At 40.8% G+C, this 20,895-nt stretch overlaps 1 protein-coding gene across 6 annotated transcripts in view; it reads right to left on the reverse strand.

Annotated features, from left to right (window-relative positions):
• hdac4 (histone deacetylase 4) overlaps positions 1–20,895 on the reverse strand; it is a 126,116-nt gene that overhangs the window by 11,043 nt on the left and 94,178 nt on the right. For all 6 annotated transcript variants that reach the window (XM_084545524.1, XM_084545525.1, XM_084545523.1 and 3 more), the window contains 9 exons: positions 20,713–20,815; positions 18,609–18,655; positions 15,192–15,299; positions 12,959–13,014; positions 12,497–12,584; positions 10,786–10,905; positions 10,599–10,696; positions 4,715–4,833; positions 3,877–4,010 (listed from right to left, as the gene is read on the reverse strand). In XM_084545524.1, the coding sequence (XP_084401650.1) occupies positions 3,877–4,010; positions 4,715–4,833; positions 10,599–10,696; positions 10,786–10,905; positions 12,497–12,584; positions 12,959–13,014; positions 15,192–15,299; positions 18,609–18,655; positions 20,713–20,815 (873 nt within the window). The remainder of the gene's footprint in view (positions 1–3,876; positions 4,011–4,714; positions 4,834–10,598; positions 10,697–10,785; positions 10,906–12,496; positions 12,585–12,958; positions 13,015–15,191; positions 15,300–18,608; positions 18,656–20,712; positions 20,816–20,895) is intronic.

Raw genomic sequence — 20,895 nt, forward strand, 5'->3', positions numbered from 1 at the left:
ACCACTCCAAGCAACTGAATGATCTGCCTTTGTTCAAACAGCTGCTAAAGGTCTAGAGAAGTCTGTACTCACTACGTCAAAAACATCCACATTTGTGTTGTTCAAGGCTTTTTCATTGATCTCTTGATAATCTATCTATGCCAATAAAACCTTTTCTTCAGCCTCTTCTGCTGGGTTGTGATACAGCATATTTAGAAGTTTGTTGTTCAAGAGTCCAAAATATTAAAGATGAAACGAAAATTTTCCCAGAAGTTAACTTGAGACTGTAGGTGACTCAGTGGGCTAATAGTTCACAGGAACGCATACCACACATTCCAAAACATCTTTAGCCAAAACTTAAATCTGCGGTTGGCAATTAATATGAGGTTCTAGAAATTGTTGTTCTGAACTAAAAAGGAACATTTACAATTTCCATTCACTATTCGATCCTTCGACCCAGGCTGACCTGCTGGAAGAGGTGTGAGGGTAACGATTTTCAGATGTGTGTCAGTGACGGGGCCCCGGGTGGGAAGGTGACAGGGTGAGTAGGGTGCAATTGACGCCTACTGCCCATTTTCAAAAATTCAGCTCCCTATGGCACCCATCCAGGGACCTCATCCAAAACCCCTGCTGAGGCCGGTGCTTGGTGGGCTGATGAAACCTAAGAAGCAAAGCCCCTGGTCCTATAAAATGTTTTTGCTGCAGGGCGGTGTTGTGAGTAACGAGAGCGTCCTTCAAACTGGAAGTCCTGCACACAAACCTCCGTGACAGCAAAAAGGATCCGCCCTGCTGAGGTGTCCTTGAATTCGTGAGGCCTAAGATGTAATGTCAGTATTATGGCAGGGTACTGTAGCTTTGAGTCATTGGTGGCACAGTGCAGGTAACCAGAGTTAAGTTATTAGATTAAGCCTCTAAGTTTCCAAATTTCCCCTGAGCTTTAGCTTTCTTTGACAGGTTTGGCACGAAGCAGTGCCTTCTTCCAAAGGTTAATAACACTGCAAGCATGATCCACAGTGTAGTAAATAAGCTCCAGTCTGTCCTTTATCACTTCAAAGTTTCTTTCAAGTTCAGTTGTCCGCAGTGCTCAGTATCTTCACGTCCCACGTGACAGTGAACAGAATTTAATTAATGTGATCATTTGTTACTGTTGTGTTAGTTTTGCTCTACCTCCAAGATCCACATGGATCAAGGCCATATATTTTTCATGAACTCATTTATAGCTTGAGAAATCTGGAAAGCTGGAAGAAGAAGATGTATAGATTTTAGATCACCAGGACTGAAAAAGACCCTGATATAAAATAGAGGGACTTATTGATTTTCATTCATTTTATTTATATGAGCTTAATTTGTTCTGAATTTAAGACTGAAATAGAATTACTTTTATCAACGGGATAGCATTTAAGTGAACCCAACGAATATTTAATTTGATCAACATTACTAAAGTGTCGACTTGTTTTTGTGTAACATGACATTTATGAACATTGATTCTAGGCCATGATAAACTAAAAGTTTTTCTTACCTCCAATATGCATTGCTACACCCTAAAATGACTATATACAGTCAAACAACCAGGACAACTATACTGAGAGGTGCAGTCTATAACTAATTAGAGCTGTAGAACTGTTGACTAGATGAAGATCTGTCTGCATTTGTACTGTTCTGAATGCCTCACTGGACAGAAGATAATGTCTTTAGCAGGTACAGAAGCCATTACAGTGACAACCAACACTTGCAGGCGTGCTTGTGGTTAGGCCTGCAGCAACACTTGAGTTTTTTTTTTTTAAGTGTTTTCCACCAAGTACAGCGTAGTGCTAACGACACATACATATGTCATACATGATTTTACATAATCTACTTTTCAAGAAAACAGTAATCGAATCTAAAAAAATCTAAGAGGACAGGGGAAACGTCAGAGGACGGCTCTTAAGGTTAAATGTTTAATGATATGAATGATGTTTTTAGTTTCCTTACTGTCCTTGTGAGGTTGTGTTAGATGTACTGTTGTGTTAGATGTATTGTTTTAGATCCATCTGAAGATGTTAAATTTAATTTTTGCAGTGTGTCCGTAACTGTATTTACGACTTCTTTCATGATTTTTAAAGCAAACATCCACCTAATGTGTTTGTATGTACAGTATGTGTGGCAGGGAAGATTGCCACAGAGACTTTTGAAGTGGTAACTTTGGAAATTTGGCAGCAGCAACGCACTAAAAGGTCCTTAAGTAAAAAGGAGAAACGGAAGGACAGATATAATTGCATGTGTGTATGTGTTATAAATACAGAGGATAATTCTAACACTGGATGGGTGTGGTGAATGAGGGATGTTTGTGTACTACCTTCATCTGACATACAACTGGTAACGAGTGCTTGAGTGAAAATTGTAAACAGAAATCAACAGTGGGGTACTGTGTAATGATTCATCAAAATCTGTGGTTGGAAAACCCAGTCCGGTTTATATGGTGAACCTGTTTGGAAAAAGAGGGTCAAGAGTATGTGTGTTTAATTCTAGTTTTGCACAGAAGGATCATATATAACAACTTCTGAAATTAAAATGAATTAAACAAATGTGTACACAACTCCAGGTTCCAGTTACATCTTTCTATAAATTAAGAAGCAATAATAATCTGTTACTTTAGTAGTCTTTGGTACCAGGATCATGGCAATAATGTTATAGAATTCTTGTTTAGAATAATTTTGGATGTCTTAGTTGGATTTCCCAGATGGCATAACAAGTGTCTCTGGCTGATTCACTGTGGGAGCTGTAGAACTTAACAAGAATTTAGTGAAGAAGTAGTGTTTGGTTGAGGTCTGTGAGTGATGGAGTACCACATGGCTAGGGTTAAGGCCCCCTGACATTCTACAGGCTCCGCAATGAGAGCATTTTTGTTATACTCTTTTTAGCTTTGCAATTAAAGGAATGTAAAAGACACAGAAATGATCAAACTTTCATTACAAGTTGTCTTTGTATTGTAATCTTTCTTCTACATATATAAGCTGCAAAAAGCACTCCAACATCTCTATAAGTTGTGTGTGGGCGGCTTAGTCTCTATTCTGCTGTACACCATGAATCACAGCAGCGCAATGTTTGCTGATTTCCACAGTGCAACTTACGCATCGCCACAATTAACCCTCTGCCAAGAAACCCATTCCTTCTGACGTGTGACTGTGCGTGTGGTACTGTGGTAGACTAAGATAACATGAAGTCAAGATGAAATGGCTCAGATAAGAGTCTACTGTTGTAGCAGTAACGTACAAGTAGGTCATGTGTGAATATTAATACATGTAAAGCATGTATGTACATATCAAATGACTATCATTCTTTAAATGTTTGGTTTAAGTCCCATCCTCGCCACTAGTCATGACACAGTGTGTTTTGCCACCATTTATATGAAGGGTTTTACCAGAAATTATGAGTCACCAAAATTGTCGATTTCAGTCAAGTGACTAAGATTGGGAAAGGCTCAAAGGTCCAAAATCCAAAATAGGAATGTCTAGCGCAATTATTTGGGGACACATTTGTGGCAAATAACACGAATAAAGCAGATGTCCTTCAACTGTTCTTCAATCATTAAAACATACAAACTACACTAATAAAGCTATGAAAAGAAGCCTAATTCAACAAGCATCACACCATATGGCCGGTATTAACTTAATCTATACATACACAAAAAGGGCACAACAAACTAATGTGACAATAACATTTGTTATCCTCAGTAGACTGTGCATTGTATTTACCCAGTAATATGTACAGCGGCATATTCAAAAGCAGGAACTATCATAAGTCAACTAAGGTGGGTAAATCTCCTTATGTTACCTAGAATCTGTTACTCAGTGACAAATAATGGATGGGGACATTTTGACAGTAATTCATTCCTCCTCTTCTTGGCTCTTATCTTACCTCATTGCCAAGCAGAGCGGAGATACAGGCTTCGGAGGCATCGCATATGGCAGTGAGGTCGTGACCCCCCTCCAAGGCAAGCACCAAGCGACCGCCTGCCAGATCCATCAGCTGCCTGGTCAGGTAGCCAAGGCCTGGACACACAGGAAATGACAGCAAAGAGAAGACATAGATAGAGGGGGGAGAAAAAGCAAGAGGAAAAGAATGAAATGAGTCCCAAACTTCCTTTTTGGATATTGATCAAAGAACAAATATAGAAAAAGAGGTTGGACCATGGATGAAGGAATGGGTGACTGCATCAGAGAAAGAGGAAAGAGAGAGTGCACTGTGGATTTACTGGAGGTCAAAAAACAAGCCCTAATATGAGCCAGGTTTAATTTTAATAAATGCGGCTTTGCGTTTAGTCTTGGTCTCAGCCTTTGATGTTTTTCCTCCCAGGAGGAGGGGAGTTCTAATACATGCATTCAGCCATGCTTTATTCTCCCCCAAATTCTACCCTATCCCCTCTTCCTGCAATCCTCTCTGAACCACCCATATCCCCCCCCTTTGACAACCAAGACCCCTGCTCTATTTGAGATCAGCAGGATGGTTTTAGAAAAGCTCTTTGCTGGCACGCCAAGGTTTCTATCTGCATACCAAAGTCAGAGGCACAAAATATGCACAAGTTGTGTGTGTCAGTCTTCCTGCTATCAGGAATTGGTGCTGCGTTGCATAATAAACAACATGAGTGTAGTGGGTATGCATTAAAATGTGCATGAAAGATAAAGTTGTGAGCTATAAAAAGGATACATGGTTTAGAAAATAACCTGAGCAATTAACTGGATAGCTGAGTACTTACATTTGGCTGTCAGTGTGTATCCTCCCAGGGGTGGGGCATGTCCATCCACCGCGTCAAAGCCTGAAGACACCAAGACCATGTCTGGGGCAAACTCATTGGCAATAGGCATGACCACCGTTCTAGAGTAACCAAAAGAATACCAATAAAGTCAACAAATTAATGTATTCATGGTGACAACAGCTATTTAGGAAATCTAAGAGAAGTAAGTACATTTTCTGTTGCTTTTACAGTGATTGTGTAAAAACAAAGGCATGTTTTAAATGTCATTCCACGAGCTGGGGACGCAGGCGTTCTACTAAAACTACTGACCCACAGAGTCACATGTCTCATGCAGGCCTATCAACAACTCACACTACATTTTTAAATTAAGATATAAAAGTGTCACATCCATTTAATAGGGTAGCTGTATGACAGGACGACTGGGTGGCCAACACAACCAAACATGTATTTCTAAAAAATACATTCAATCGAACATATTGTTTGAGATAAGAAGCTGCTGCTCAGTCCACTGCAAGAACAATCAAAAAAACAAACCTTGTCATGATACCAACACTGGAAACCATCCCATGTGAATATAAACACAGTAAATATGGCCACCTAATGGCTTCAAAGAGGATGGGTACGATTTAAGAGCGCTAGACTGCTATTAAGATTAAAATTTTAATGAGATAATTTCCTTACTGTCCTTGTGATGTTGTGTGTGGTTCATTTTAGACCCACCTGAAGAAGTTTTATATATCATTTTTGCAGTGTATCCGTAACTGTATTTATAATTTCTTTCACAATTTTGAAAGCAAACATCCACCTAATGTACAGTATGTGTGGTAGGAAAATCTCCTGAAGAGTCTTTTGAAGGGATAAGTTTGGAAATTTGGCAGCAGCAACTCACTACAAGATCCCCAAGTAAAAAGTAAAATGGAAAGAGAGATATAATTACATGCGTAATGTGTGTCAAGTACGGAGGATAATTCTAACACTGGATGGGTGTGGTGAATGAGGGATGTTTGTGTGCAACCTTCATCTGACACACAACTGGTAACGAGTGCAATGTGTCATGCACAGAAGTCGAATCAACAGTGGGATACTGTGTAATGATTCATTGAAATCTGTGGTTGGAAAATCCAGTCTTGGTTATACGGTGACCCGGTTTAGAAATAAAGGGCATAGAGTATATGGATTTTGATTTGATATTTTTTGTAATAAAAATATCAAATCAAATGAGATAATTTACACTCTGCTCAGACAAAAATTAATGAAACAAATGATTAGATAACTCTAGTCTTTAATAATAAGCACACTGAAAGCCTAACCAACTTTAGAAAAGTATTACGTGTCACGGCATTCTGGTTTAAAATTATTTAGGATGTTAGTTCCTTAGTTCATAAATAGTTGGACTTCCCAGATGGCAAAACAAAATTCACTGTGGGACCTCTAGCTTTGCACAAGAATTTTTTTGGGGTCTGCGATATTTGGGCAAGTAGTGTTTTGGTGAGGTCTGCGAGTGATGGAGTACCACAGGGTTCCGTTGTAGGTCCCCTGTACTTTGCTGACCTCAGGAACACGGTGCTGGTTTGCCGGCTGTGGGCGAGCAGCATGCCCTGAACTCCGTAGGCCACAGGTTTTTCCAGCTCTTGCTCACCACCAAATTATAACCCTGAGCTGTGCACACCCCACCCCCCACCACAACACAACACTCATACGTACACACAGCTGTCTGAGGGTGAGGTGGGAGGTAGCATTAGGAGGTTTTTGGGAGTCCCAGACAGTAAGGATACACGCAGTGCGTGCGTCACTGTGAGCTAGCGTGCATCTGGCAACATTTCAGAAGAAAACGTCATGTAAAGAAGATGAAAGAGTCTCAGAGAAGAAGATAGAGATGCCGGGAGAAAAAAAAACGAGAGAAAGAAACCGTCTACAATAAGAACACGAACATAACTGAGTAAAGATATAAAGGAACACTAGAAGAACAAGGTTAAATATCTTATATATGGCTAGGAAAATCAGTGTTTATTCTACTTCTACTTCTACTTCAAGGAAGACAGCTGTAAACAACACAAACACCTTCATGAGAAAAACTCACAGATAACTTTGTGAAATTAAGGTACTTAATATTGGTCAGATCACCCAATCCCTTGAATCCCCCAACCCTGAACATATACACAGAGCCTTGGGCCATTAACATTTGGGTCATAAAAGACCCCACACTAAAGGGAGTTGGCCACAAAGGCTTATGTGGGCTGACACACGATGCAAAGGAAAACCTTGACCACCAAGGATATTTCAACCGCAAGGGGCTCCTCCACCCCCCCTTCCAACCTTGAACACAGACAGAAACAGTTCTGGGCGCGATGCTGAGAACTGCTGGTGTCATCAGTTCCAGTCCCCTCCTCCTGGATTAATGTCTTGACATTTAAAGAAACAAAAAGCCGCAGTAATCAATTAGCAGGCTGGCATAGAAGGAAGTGAGTGGTTTTGAGGAAGACTAATTGTGCGTGAATCAGAGGGTATGTATGCAGAGATGAAAAAGACTTTTGCTAATTAAGAGAGGGAAGAGTTTACGATTGAGCCGTAAGCTATGGGACATCCTGAGCAAAGTGCTTGCAATTTAAACCACAGTTGGCACTCTCCCGGCTAGATTTTAGTTTGGATAAAATTACTTGCTGGTTTTGTACCATTAACTTTTGTTTAGTATTGTTTGGCTTACCTAGCAACAGGTGCATTTGTCAGTTGGGGAGGGGTGATGAAAGGTGTGGGGGGTGTTCGTACATATAGAAAGCATGAGGAAATGTTGTATGGTTATTAAACTATAGCACTTACAATTGTAGTTTGTAATGTTTGGAAACTTTTGAAAGACACATTTAAAAAAAAAAAAAAAAAGAATGCTCAAAAACAATGAGGCAGCAGTTAAGGTCTAGCTTTACAAAGCTCCTCTAGAAGACTAAAAACTATTTTCACTGGTATTTCCAGTGGTGGATGAACTGATTTTCATATGGTGGAGTACATCCTTCTTAATGCCAGCATCTCTGCCCATGCACACACATAGCTTCCTGCGTCTTTATAACATCTGCTGTTTTTAACAAGCTCTCCTCTAAATAATTTCTCCTCCACTGTTCACAATGAGCAACATTTTGGCACTTGACAACCAAGACTGTTTCATGTACACATAACTGTACTCACACAGGTTAATATAGTTGTAAGTCTTGGCATAGCGGTAATTTTTTGAGCCAAGGAAAACTTCCTCTCTGGGGAATTCTCATCTTTGTGTAATTACGCCAGTCCCCAATTTATCTATTGCCAAATCTTGATTATGACTTCTGATGCAATGTAATACAGGTCTATAACGTGAAGGGAAAAGGGTTGAACTATGGCAATGTAGTGGACCATAGGATTAAAAAAAAAAAGAAGACGCAAATGATATGATCATATTTTTTGTTTTTCAAATATGTCCAATAATGAATCGGTTATTTCATTTACTTCTGCCAAATCAGTCCCTACCCAGAGTAGGGACTTGAATTTTGGACTCTGTCCTTTAGAGGGAGCAGTACTTGTTAAACCAGCCAACAAATGGTTAAACTGTAGAGCTTGAAGGCTTCCCCCTTCGTTCATAAAAGAGGTAGAAGAGAGCTGTGGGTGGGGGGGGGGGGGAGAGAGAGCGAGAAAGAAATCACACACGCACACTTACACTTCAAAGCCCTGTCATCTGGCGCTGCGGAGAGCTGGTTTGAATTAAATTTAATTCTCCTCCTCTCTCGTCTTTCCAAGTTCATGGTAAAATAGGGGGTGAAGGTGGGAAGGGGAGGGGAAGCAGCAGAGAGAGAGAGAGAGAGAGAGAGAGAGAGAGAGAGAGAGAGAGAGAGAGAGAGAGAGACAGAGAGAGAGAGAGAGAGAGAGAGAGAGAGAGAGAGAGAGAGAGAGAGAGAGATGGTGCTTCTGGTTTTCATTAGGGCCAATTTTCTTATCTTTTTTCTCAGTGCTTTCTGGAGGCTCAGACTTGATCCCCTGCAAATGCAACGTGGCACCGGCCAGCAGAGGAATGGGAAGGTGCTGGCCGCAAGGCACGCATCCCATCCTCAAGACAGAGAGGGAAGGAGCAGAGGACCGCAACACACAAACAATTAGATTCAGAGAGAGAGAGAGAGAGAGAGAGAGAGAGAGAGAGAGAGAGAGAGAGAGAGAGAGAGAGAGAGAGAGAGAGAGAGACTGTGTATCAGATCTCTGTATATACTTATACATCTATGAAAGGTGTATGCATGCACATCTGTTCCACTTTGAATTTGTCCACTTTCATTTGTGCATGTTCATGCATTATGCATTTCTTTGAGCGTGTGTGGAGCACATGCATGTGTACTGTAAATGCACATTACTATCCCGTATCTGCATCTGTGTTACTTTGTGTGTATGCATAAGCAAGACACAGAATGTGTGTGTGTGTGTTAGATCCATGAGATGGAAACCAGGTATGCTTGTGTCCCCTGGGGGTTGTAAATCGTCCAATACTGCTGAACCCTCAGGGGATTAATGGCGTCAAGTCACTCTACCTCTTCCCTTTATATCTTCAGAACTCTCTCATAATGCAAAGATTTACTAACTCATGATTAAGCACAGGAACACAGTACAAGCCACCATATGCATGTTCACTCAGATGCATGAATGCATCCCTGGACAAATATGTCAGAACTACTGTATGAAAAAGTGGTTCCAGATGATGTTTCCGGGGTTTGCTCAATTTGATCTCGATGAATTTGCTATTATTAACAATTTTATCATTAACATTATTACATTTTTAATGACAAACAAATATTTTGAGGTATTTCTGAGGTTAACCTGCAGCATTGTTTGTCCACTCTCAGTCATCAGTTAATTACTTAATTATACACTAGACAGAGGATATCACAGATATAATTGTGCAAAATAGTCAAATGTAATATGTCAAAAACTTTAATTTTCTTTCTCTTTCGATTTCAGTCTAAGGGAACTATAAAACTATAGCCTCAGCCCAGAGCTGCAGTGACAGCAATGTAAAATTTATGTCTTCTTTCTTCTTTTTTATTTCAATATTAAATTAGAACGGCAATAACTTAGGAACACTGAAATCTCCAGTGACGTAGTATGATGTGCACTCTCCTCAACTATGGTTGCCAGTAATGGATTCTGGATTAAAATACAGACAGCAAAATTGATACTGTACAGAGTCATTAGTCTTTATATATATATATATATATGCACTGCTACTATATAACAGTAAACCAATTTGTGTACAAGGTATACTGCAGTACCTGTTGACTTCTGTTATGGATTATAAATAATGTCTCTGATATATATTATATGGTTGTCATCAGTGCACATGCACACAGAAGGGTAGAGAGAGGAGGATGAGGAAGAATAAAAAACAGAAAAATAACAGAGCGAGGGGGAGACTCTGAGCGCACATGGTTCTGGGGTGCATTAGCGGGCTAAGGTGTGCTTCCTGGGAATTTCGTGCAGAAAGCTGCGCTGAGACAGTGGCCTGTCGGTTTGATGTGTCGAGCTTAGGCCAGATGGACACACGGTTGCAAACATGGATTCATCTTCAAAGAGAGCTGGAACAAATCCAGGCCTGCTCTTTTCCAGCTGTATGAACTGAAAATGTAAGAGACAAGTACGTGTCTGCATTGACTCCCTGCCTTTATGTGTGTGTGGCAGATTGTATATAGGCCCAGCTAGTGGACCTAATAGATATCAGATGTGATATGAGTCCCCTGCCTACTAAGCAGCTCCCAACAGATAATATGTTTTGCTTAAAAGCTGTGACAGAAAGAAATAGATTGTGTTTTTATAACCATTTCCTCTGAGACACAGATATTTAAAACAGTATGCCCATACTATTATAAAAATATTGTCTTACCTGAATGCAGCTAGATACTCTGCATCACCCATGGGAGGTTCCAGTCCTCCAGTAAAGGCCATGTTCACGTTGAAACCTACACCTGCACCACTTCCCACCTATAATGCACATGCACAAATGAACTTATGATGCCTTAAGTCAAACAAAAAGGTGGGCGGAATATAAGAAGATTGGTGGTCCTTCCAACCTCATCGGGTGCTCCACTGCCAGGGAAGAAGTTCCCATCATCAAAGCGATGCAGAGACAGGTAAAGGATGCTGGGGTCTGTGTAGAAGGCCTGCTGGGTCCCATTACCGTGGTGAACATCCTGGAAACATTAAAAAGGGAGCGGTAAGGGCAAAATATGTCATTAACAAATGAGAATATGTGAGTATTTTGAACTTAGTTATCCACTGACTCAAATGATCAACTAAACACTAGGGCCATAACAGAAGCTGTCCTGCCACCAAATGGGACAACCACTGATGTGGAACATGAACGGGTGTCACCATTGACAACTTGCACCTGCACTTTGATAAAGTCAAAAGCAGAGAGAGCGCTACACTACCAGACAGTGACAGTTAGTCTGTATTTCAGCTGCAGCCCGTTGCGATGTCAAAAAAGGACGGTCAGCAGGATTCAATAAAACACTCCACTTCAATGGTAGTCCACTTTTGCCAACAACATGACATCAATTAAATGACCTCATTTTCTATATCCAAAGAATGCTCTAAAACAACAGTCCTAAAAATGTCCCTGTTAGCTGGAGGCGAGTGGCATGACAATGAGCTTGCTAGTTGCGCTAAAAGTTCCCCTGTGACAGACAGAGAGGAAATGAAAAGGCTCTTCAAAGGCTTTTGGCCATGACCAGCCAGGGATGCCACTGAAGAGAACTGCTCCTGGACACGACAAAGGCTTTATCATACCGTCTTATAAATTACTTTGACTCTCTTTGAAAAAAACAAGGACAGTATCTGACCTAAATAGTCAAGACATGACTAAAAGGTCAGATAATGGCTGCTATGTTCTTTAAAGCGCACATTAAAGAAAACATATTAGGAGAAGAGAGAACAGAATGACAATTATTACATTTTATTTGAAATGTTTCTTGACGGCCAAAACATGTGACTAAAGGAGGAGTCAGCAATCACCAAAAACTTGGAATTATTTTTTTGAACAAAAGAAAAGATCCTCCTCAGCTTGTTCATTTGTTTGACAAACTAATTTTCTGACAGTTTACAAATTCTAGTGGAACTACAATTACCACCTCGTGGCTGAAAGCATGTGCACAACAAGTAACGTTACAGACAAATATCATATCCAGTGAACACAGTGCAAAACATTATGAAGTTACAGTGAAGTTGCCCTTTAAGCTTTTTGATATGAAACAGCATCACTTCATCATTTTATCCAATTGAATATTTGTGTGAAATGTCATAATTTAACACATAGATTTCTAAGTTATAGTTATCCACTTGGATAAACTGAATGACATATTATGGGGTCAAACCTCTGATGATCAAACTCTAATCAGTTCATCCTGGAGTCAAAGTGGACGTTTGTGCCAAATATGAAGAAATCCAAACAAGCTGTTCCTAAGATATGTTCCTAAGATATGTTCCTAAGATATGTTCCTAAGATATGTCAGATAGACAGAGAACCTGAAAACATAATGCCTAAGGCCACGGCTGTGCCTGGTGCAGAGGCCTAAAAGCATTGTACAGTAACTAGCCAGAGGTTATTTCTCTTGGTTGATGACATTAAGCCTACATACTCTAAGTTTCAATGAGAATTATACTGCGTTACCTGGGTACATGCACGGGATATACTGAGCTCAGAGAGTTGTGTGGTTGTACATCTATACACAAGGAATAAGACAGAATGTAGCACAATCCACTGGGTTGCCTGTGCAAACTCACCCAGTCCACGATGAGGATTTTACTGACATTGAGCCTCTGCTGCAGGAGCTTAGCTGCTATAGCAACTGAGTTAAAATAACAGAAGCCCCTGAGGACATAAAGAGAGAGGAAAGTAAGAAGACAGTGGCATTTCCGGATATTCAGTATATATACAAGCTTGAGCAATACACCTTTCTCACACCAGACATTCAGACTTGTCGCACTAGAAAAAGCACAGGTGTATTAATGATGGCTGCGTTCCACTTAGGGGAGGCTCTATATCCGTGCATGCTGGTACACCGTCACAGCTTCCACCTGTCCTTTGACTAATCCGTCAAAATGTCTGCTGTGAAAAAGCTCTACAATACTAAGTGTATCTTAAAATACGGAATGCAGGTAAATAAGGATCACGAAGGAAGGTATGCGGGGTAGATATGTTTAGATATAAGGGAACTGAACACAGGACCATTTTCTTTTACTTACATAGGGGTGCTCTCCTCAGCATGGTGTCCAGGTGGTCGAACTACAGCAAAACCATTCTGTCAGAGACAACAAAGAAATCATTCACACTGTGAATACAAACAACAGTGTCTGTGTGTAATACACAGACACTGTTGTTTGTTCTTTCTCACCATAAACCTGCTCATTTTTTTTTTATTACTCTTTGTGTGATGAGATGATGCTGACAATTTTTTTCTTGCCTTAACAAAACCATTGCCACGGAATTCTTTTGGGCAAAGCACTGAATATTAGTTACCTTGTAAGGAACATTTGGTGTCAGTGATAACAATGCCATAAATACAAATACAAAAATTAAAACATTCATTTTTATCTCGGGACCTCACCATCATCCAGTACAAACTGTGTCTAACCTTATAGTTCAAAAGAACATCAGAGGCTTACAGTGGATCTGTTAAGGGCAGCTTTGTGAAGGCAGTGCTCCCAGCAACACTTTTTGGAGACTCCCACTTCTATGTGGTGACATTAGATAGATGTTTGCTCTGATGCAGAGTGAGGCAAACCGGACTAATGATGTTGAGTCAGCTGCTGTTGATTAGCAGCCAGCCGGAAGATTAGTGTAACGACAACAGTCTCGGATGGTTTAAGGACACCCGGTAAAAGAACTCTGCACCGCACGTACCTTATGTACTGTAAGTGTATGAGAGACATGGAGGAGGGTGATAACTAATTAAATCAGACACGAACAGGAAAGTGGCGGTGGATAGAAAGGCTGAAATGTGTGTGTTCTTGTTTTTATTAAGTTGTGGGGGCCAAACTCCAGCGGGACACTAATGTTGTGGGGGCATGTCGCCTTGATGGTTAAAACCTGTTAAGACTTGGCTTTAGGGTAACGGTTAGGGCTAGGGTTAGGAACTAGGGAATGCACTATAGCACTATGTCAAAAGTCCTTTTAAAGATAGAAACCCGTGTTTGTATGTGTGTGTGGGTGGCTTGAACGGATTTATGGCATTCTGTGAAGAGTTGTTGTTCCAGGTGGAACTTGGTTACTTGGCGGTGGAGGATCCTCCGAGAATGATCTGCATGTGTGTAGACTTATTTGTGCAAGAACATTCGTAAACCTTTGCATGTATGTGTTACGATCAGGTTAAGCTGAGGGCAAGTCAGTTCTTGGGAACTCTAAGCCCAGTTTTAGCAAGAGGTCAGTCACGAAACTGCATTTTTCTTTCGAGCTGTGCAATGCCTTTGGCTTTCATTTTAAGCTGTGATACTGCCAATCATGCAAAGCACTGTATAGAAAGAGCAGATAATGCCTACATGATGAGGGCTGAGAGCTTGCAATCCCAGTCAAAACCCACATAGGTATTAGCATGCCATTCTACTGTCTCTCTTTAAGGAATGTGATTAGTCTGTGGTATATTGTGGTAAGCTAGCGCTAAGTGCAACGGCTGCTCTGCAGGTGGCTTTGGTGTAATGCTAATAAAAGAGGCCTGTTAGTGGGGACTGCTGGCTTTTGCGGTACCTGTGCACCGGGCCTCCCTGCTGGGTTCAAACAGTAAGCAGCCTTCACCACAGACACATGAAGGGTGTGTGGGGGGCAAGGCAAGACGGGGTGGGGATGCCTGTCTGGGGAGGTGCTAATGATGGTTCTGGAAGGAGGTTTCTCTTTTCCTGAGGTTTTTGGAGGTGTGGGAGAATAGCAAAACTCTACTGCTGAGAGGATGCATTGATCTCATTCAAGATTCAAGGAGTTTATTGTCATGTGCACAGTGTAGAAACATGTTTCCCTCTACAATGAAATTCTTCTTTTACTCTCCACCCAAATGCCTAACAATATAAAAATATAACAATATAAATAAAATATAAATGATAAAGATAATACAAAAATATGAGATAACTACTGCAAATATCAACGTGACTCTCATAGTGCTGAGTGTGACAAAGTTTGATTAATTCAGCAAAATTATAAACATATGAATGGAATATTGTCTGTGCATTGTTGTGCCTGTATGTGGCTAGAACTCAAGACAGTAAGATCTGACAAGCAGACTAAAGTCAGAACCCTCAACAGGGATTTATTTTGCCCAACAGAGCTTGGTTTCATATTGCACTTAAAGGTTAGGAAATGCACACACACTAAAAGGCCACACAGACATGACAAACACACAATCCTTTAGTCAATCCAGTGCCCAAAAATATACTACAGCCCCAGCAAACAACCATGACTAATTTAAGTCCACAGAGCATCCAAACCGACCTTCAGTTCTCCCGATGCTACTTTGAAGACTAGCTCCACCACAGAGCCGACAGCCAGACGAGCTGCACTGGATGAATGGACCTCATTCCAAATGGTGTCGCTGTCCACCTGCCAATACACACAAACACACGAACAGTCATGTGTTGCTTATGTGAAATTTTTAAAGGGAGACAAAATAGGCAACTTCATACTTCATTCCGTGTACTTATTTATTTATTTATGAATTAAGGCACGTTTGATGCCATCATTTATGGTTTTTCAGCGGGACAGAAATTGTAAAACTCCGAGCACATTTGAAATCATTTAGCTTGTGTCATTTCACAGGATCAAAGTCGGCCTTTGAAAGAGTGTCTGCTCTGAGTGAAGAAGCGACAGTGAAGGGCTGGAAAATTTATTCACAGAGAGAAAACAATAGAGAGCAAAACTATGAGGCAGTGAGACATATTTAGAAGCTTAACCATACAGTCTACAATCTGCATGTAGCAGGACAGATTTTCTGAACATTTGTTTCGGCCAGAAGGACATGATACTGTAACTTTGGATTTTAAACAGAACCAGTTTCAGCTGTAACAAACAGTTTCAGCTGTGACCTAAAATGTTATACAACAGTCTATCTGAATACACTAGAAACTAGAAACATAAAAGACTCCTCATTGTAAGATAGAGAACAAAGTTATCAGAACATTAATGCATGATTAATGCATGCACATTTTGTTTTTATGAGTTCAGCCCAAACCGTAGTTCAAGATGTAGAAGAAATCACCATGTGATCAAAGCAGTAATAATGGTGTGGAAAGCAAGCAGAGTTTGAAGTGCTGCCTTAGTAAACTATTTTATCCTGCAAAGGGCAGTGTCAAAACTGCCAAAAATCCCAAAAATTCCAAAAGAAGCAGAAGAAAAGGAAGCAGAAACTAAATTATACACTCTATTGCAGAAACAAGTGAGCAGAAATGGATGAACAGCAAGTTCCGCTTTAGTCCTGATCTCTTGACAAGACCAAATTTATCAGTATTTTATGTCCATGTGAACTGAATTATGAAGCGGGAGCTTTCTGAGCAGCTGATGTTGATAACAGTAATGCACACCTTTTAAATATCCCATTTAAAACTATTGGGGGGAAAAAGTGCTATTAATTTGCGTTGCAGCGGGTTAACTATGGAAATCATGCGGTGAAATATTTCATCTGTTGACAGCCCTAATATATTTATTTTATTGAGTGAAAAACAAAATTCCAGATTGATTGTGTGATTGTGTTCGAGTATGCGCAGACACAGGGCAGGCATTCAGTGGTCAAGCCCTGATTAATGCTGAGGCACGGCTGGCCTCACAGCCCCAATCACAACAGTACATCCACACACATGCATACAAGTCAAATAGACCACAATATTCTATGTGATTGATTGTACGCAGGGCCGTGCGCAGGATAATATACACACCCTCCATCAGGCATGGCAGATACTGCAGGCAGATGGAGCACATGATAAACAGAGAGAGCAGGAGCTGGCAGAGGAAAAGAAGAAATTGAAGGTCTGTGTGTCAGCGTGTTTGAACTGTATACACATGTGTGGAGCGGCCCATGCCAGAGCTCTAGCCAGGCTTTCTGATGGAAACCCAGGGCTCTTCCACTTTGAATATGTTAACTTTAACCTGCCAGTCTACTCTGTCAGACAGCCGGCCCTTTCATCCGTGCCGACGGCCTTTCAGTCAGTCAACTGGCCGAGTGGAACATTAACCTTCGCCACCCAGTCAGCTCCTCAGTCCTCCAACCAGGAGTGTGTTGAGGCAGTGGACAGCTTTTCAGCCAGCCGGCCCACTTTCCTCTTGTCTCCAGTGACGGAACTGATCAAGGCTGGATGATTGCTCCATATGTTATTATGAGAGAAGAAACGGAGCTCTTTTTAAGTTGTGCCAAGAAAGATTTTGTCATGAAATAAAACTATGGGGCGTTTAGCATAGACTAAAGCAACGATGTATAGAGCCTGTTGTTGATGAGTGACTAGTGGAACTGTATTGGAAGAGAGAAAAATGGAGAGTAAGTGGAAGACAGTATGTAGTAGCTCAGTCAATGACAGCACGAACGAGCAAATGAAGAGTCAAGTGAGTAAGTGAATGGGAAACTGAATCATATACACAAGTCTGGCTAATGAGCACAAACAGATGCTGCTCTAAAGCAGCATGTGGAGACTGAGTGGTTTATTATTTCCCATGTTGATGTTAGTTTTGCCTCGAGCCAGGATTGGGACACAAGCTAGTCAGGAAAAAGTGAAAGGGAAGCTGTGTGTGTTTGTGTGTGTGTGAGGTAGACGAGAGCGGGAACGTGCCGGTATGACGGAATGATGGTTCTCCGCAGGCTGACAGGCTAATTTCAGACCCCTTCCTCTGTGTGTGTGTGTGGGTGTGTGTGTGTGTGTGTGTGTGTGTGTGTGTGTGTTATGACTTGTATGTGTGTGTATGACAGGAAGACAACAATTTAGTTCCATTTGCCATTATAAAGAGCAGAAAAGTGCAGTTCAGAGCTCACGCTCTTCTTGTTCCCACCACAGCAGCAGCGGTAACCCCAAAGGAGGGAAGGAAGGGGGAGAGAAAAGGGGGAGAGAAAGAAAGATTGCCTGAAAGCATGAGGGATGTGTAAGAGATGGAGAAAGAGCAAGTATAGGGCATCGTAAGTGTATGCATTCATAGGTGAGTGGGGGCTGGACAGGCCTTTATAAATCCTCAACAATGTAAAAAAAAAAAAAGAGACAACAATAAGACTACACACACATACAGGTGCAAGACTCCAATGAGATATCTGTTTCAATAGACAGCACTTCCAACACTAAGCAGCCGTCTAAATCATTGCCTTAGCACACAAACATCCCTAAACACACTGCTATGCACACAAACAAAATCATACCCCTTTCCACACACACACACACACAAACACCCACACACACAAAGCCGGTAACATCTGGTTATAATTACCAAAGCGGCGGAAAGGCAAGCAACAGCTTTTGTTGCCTCTGGTCCTTGAGGGGCGGTATTTGTGTGCGTGCGTGCGAGTGTGCTGAGATTGTGTGTGCGTGTTTGTTTGGTGGAACAAGAACAAATGGGACCATTATTTAGGCAGGGGGCAGAGAGAGAGAGAGAGAGAGTGGGTGAAGGAGAAACTGTTATTATACTACTATTTGATGATTCTGAAACCAGGCTTATTTGTTTCATTCCACAGTCACACGGAGCAGTGCCAGATGGGTATCGATTAGATTAACACAGTGTTGTGATAAATCACAGCAGTCCATTACGACAATTTTTCCACTGAATAAACCAGTGTGGCTAACGATGGCAATTTCCAAGAAATATCACGCACACAAATTACGAATACTTAATTAGACTGTGAATATTTGTAAAATGACTTAAGCAGGAAAAAAAGGGACTTACCCCAATTCCTCCACATGGTAGCCTCACAAACATGGGACTGACTGAGCCTGAAAGAGAAGGAAATAAATTAAGAGGAAGAAAGAGTGAAAGCACACGAGGGGAAGAGGTAACTTTATGTACTCACGAGCTAGAATGGGTACATGACCCCTAAACCTGAGCATTTGACTTTCTGACCTTGGCTAACAGCGAGAGTACACAGGGGCATGTTGTAATTGGACAAGGTGAAGAAAAAAAGGATCTCAACAACCTCACAATCGAGCCTCTCTTCAGGGAGAATCAAGATTTTGGGCCAAAAAAAAGGATCTGTTTTGTCACTTAAAATGGAAAACTATAAATCTATATACTGAGCTTTTTGGTATGTCAGAAAATAGCTGACTTGAATATGACTGGACTCAAGTGTAAACAACAATTACAATTTGTTTTTAACAACACAATCTTGTGTTTAGAACGGTACGTAAAACCTCTGGTTATGTGTTTTTAGCAGTGTAGCAATGTAACAATGGACAGTCAGACACTTTAATCCAATACAAATTTAGTCAAAATTAGGCGAGGGAAAGTAAAATGGAGTAGAAGAAGAAGAGGAAGAAAATTAAGAAAAGGAAGAAGAAGAAGAAAGGGAAGAAAACTCTGAGGAAGGGAAAAGTCAAAAAAAGGAAGAAAGGGAAGAAGAAGAGGAAAAGGAAGAAAAGGAACAGGAGGAAGAAGAAGAAGAAGAAAACAAGAAGGAAGAAGAACAAGGAGAACAAGAAGAAAGAAGAAGAAGAAGAACAACAACAACAACAACAACAATAAGAAAAAGAAGAAGAAGAAAAGAACGGGAAACGTCAAAAAAGGAAGAAAGGGAAGAAGAAGAGGAAAGTTAAGAAAGGGAAGAAGAAGAACAAGAACAAGCATAAAAGGAAAAGAAACAAAAGGAAGAAGAAGAAGAAAAGGAAGGAGAAGGAGAAGAAGGAGAAGAAATTGAAGAAAGGGAAGAAGAAGAAATGGAAGAAAAGAAGGAGAAGAAAATGAAGAAAGGGAAGAAGAAGAAAAAAGGAACAAAGGGAAGAACAAAGAATATGAAGAAAATTAAGAAAATGAAGAAGAAGAAGAAGAAGAAGACGAAGAAGAAGAAGAAGAAGTTGTCATCTTTCTCAGGCATAGCTGTCTCTACCGGACCAAACATGTAAAACTTATTTTAATCCAGTGTTGACACCTGAACCAGTGCTAAGCTCCATGAGTACAACAGCAGACCTCTGAAGCTCAATGGGTGGAACGTGGTCCTCGCATTACCAAGTTTAAGGGTCTAAGTCTCATTGAGCCAACTACTAACTTCTCTCTAATAATAAATGTGCTCAATAGTGTCTAACAAAAAGAATCCTTCCCCTACCACATATATAATATAGTCTCTATCAATACTTTAATCCCTGATATATTGTCACCTTTGTATTTTTATAGCAATTGGCATTTTCACATTCTTCTTCGTCCATACTATCTCTTATTGTGTGCAATCCCACCTGTTTGCTGAATCTTACTGGAGTATCTGGTAATACTCCTGTGTAAGCAGTAATAATAAGAGGAATTTATGTCTCCACTGGAATGAAAGCTAAGATCACCACTGGGGTTTGCCCCTTTGCTTTTTGCACATCTACTCACAACTACACACTCACACACACAGACTGACTTGGCTACACCTGCACTTCAAGGCCAGACCTAAGTGACTGAGCAGCCTGTGCGACTTTCAGTTTAACAGCTTCAGCGGGTCCTCGCCTTATCGTAACACCTCCAAGACTTTATTAGAGTGGACCTTTTGTTATGACATGGTTTAAGCATTAAAGCAGATTCCTTTAGCAGGCGCTGCAGATTCATGGCGTTAGCATACATGACTGCTTGGTTGGAGACTATAGCCTGCTCAATTTGACAGTTACTAAAGGCTTAATGACAGATGTGTACTTGTAAAGTGAGTCAAATGTATCTGTGAGACATGCCAGTACCACTATTAGTCTCATTCATTAATTTTAGTAAGAAATCTTCCACAGTTTTTTAGACTAATCTAGTGGGAAATCTACGTTCACACATTTGGAATAGATATGGACTTGAATGTGTTTGCTCGTGTATGTCTTACAGTCTAGTTTCTGCCTCAGTGGGTTAGTTCCATACAGCAGGACATGGGCTTCAGAGTGGACTGTTTGTAACTCCTCCAAAGAGGCTTTCCTTCCCCGGATACACTGAAAACAGAGAACCATAGAGGAGAAAAAGAAACAGACAAAGCATTAGATTAAGTCTCTAGAATCAACATCCAAACTGT

Source organism: Chelon labrosus (assembly GCF_963514085.1).
Source record: "Chelon labrosus genome assembly, chromosome: 5".
Lineage (NCBI taxonomy): Eukaryota > Metazoa > Chordata > Actinopteri > Mugiliformes > Mugilidae > Chelon > Chelon labrosus.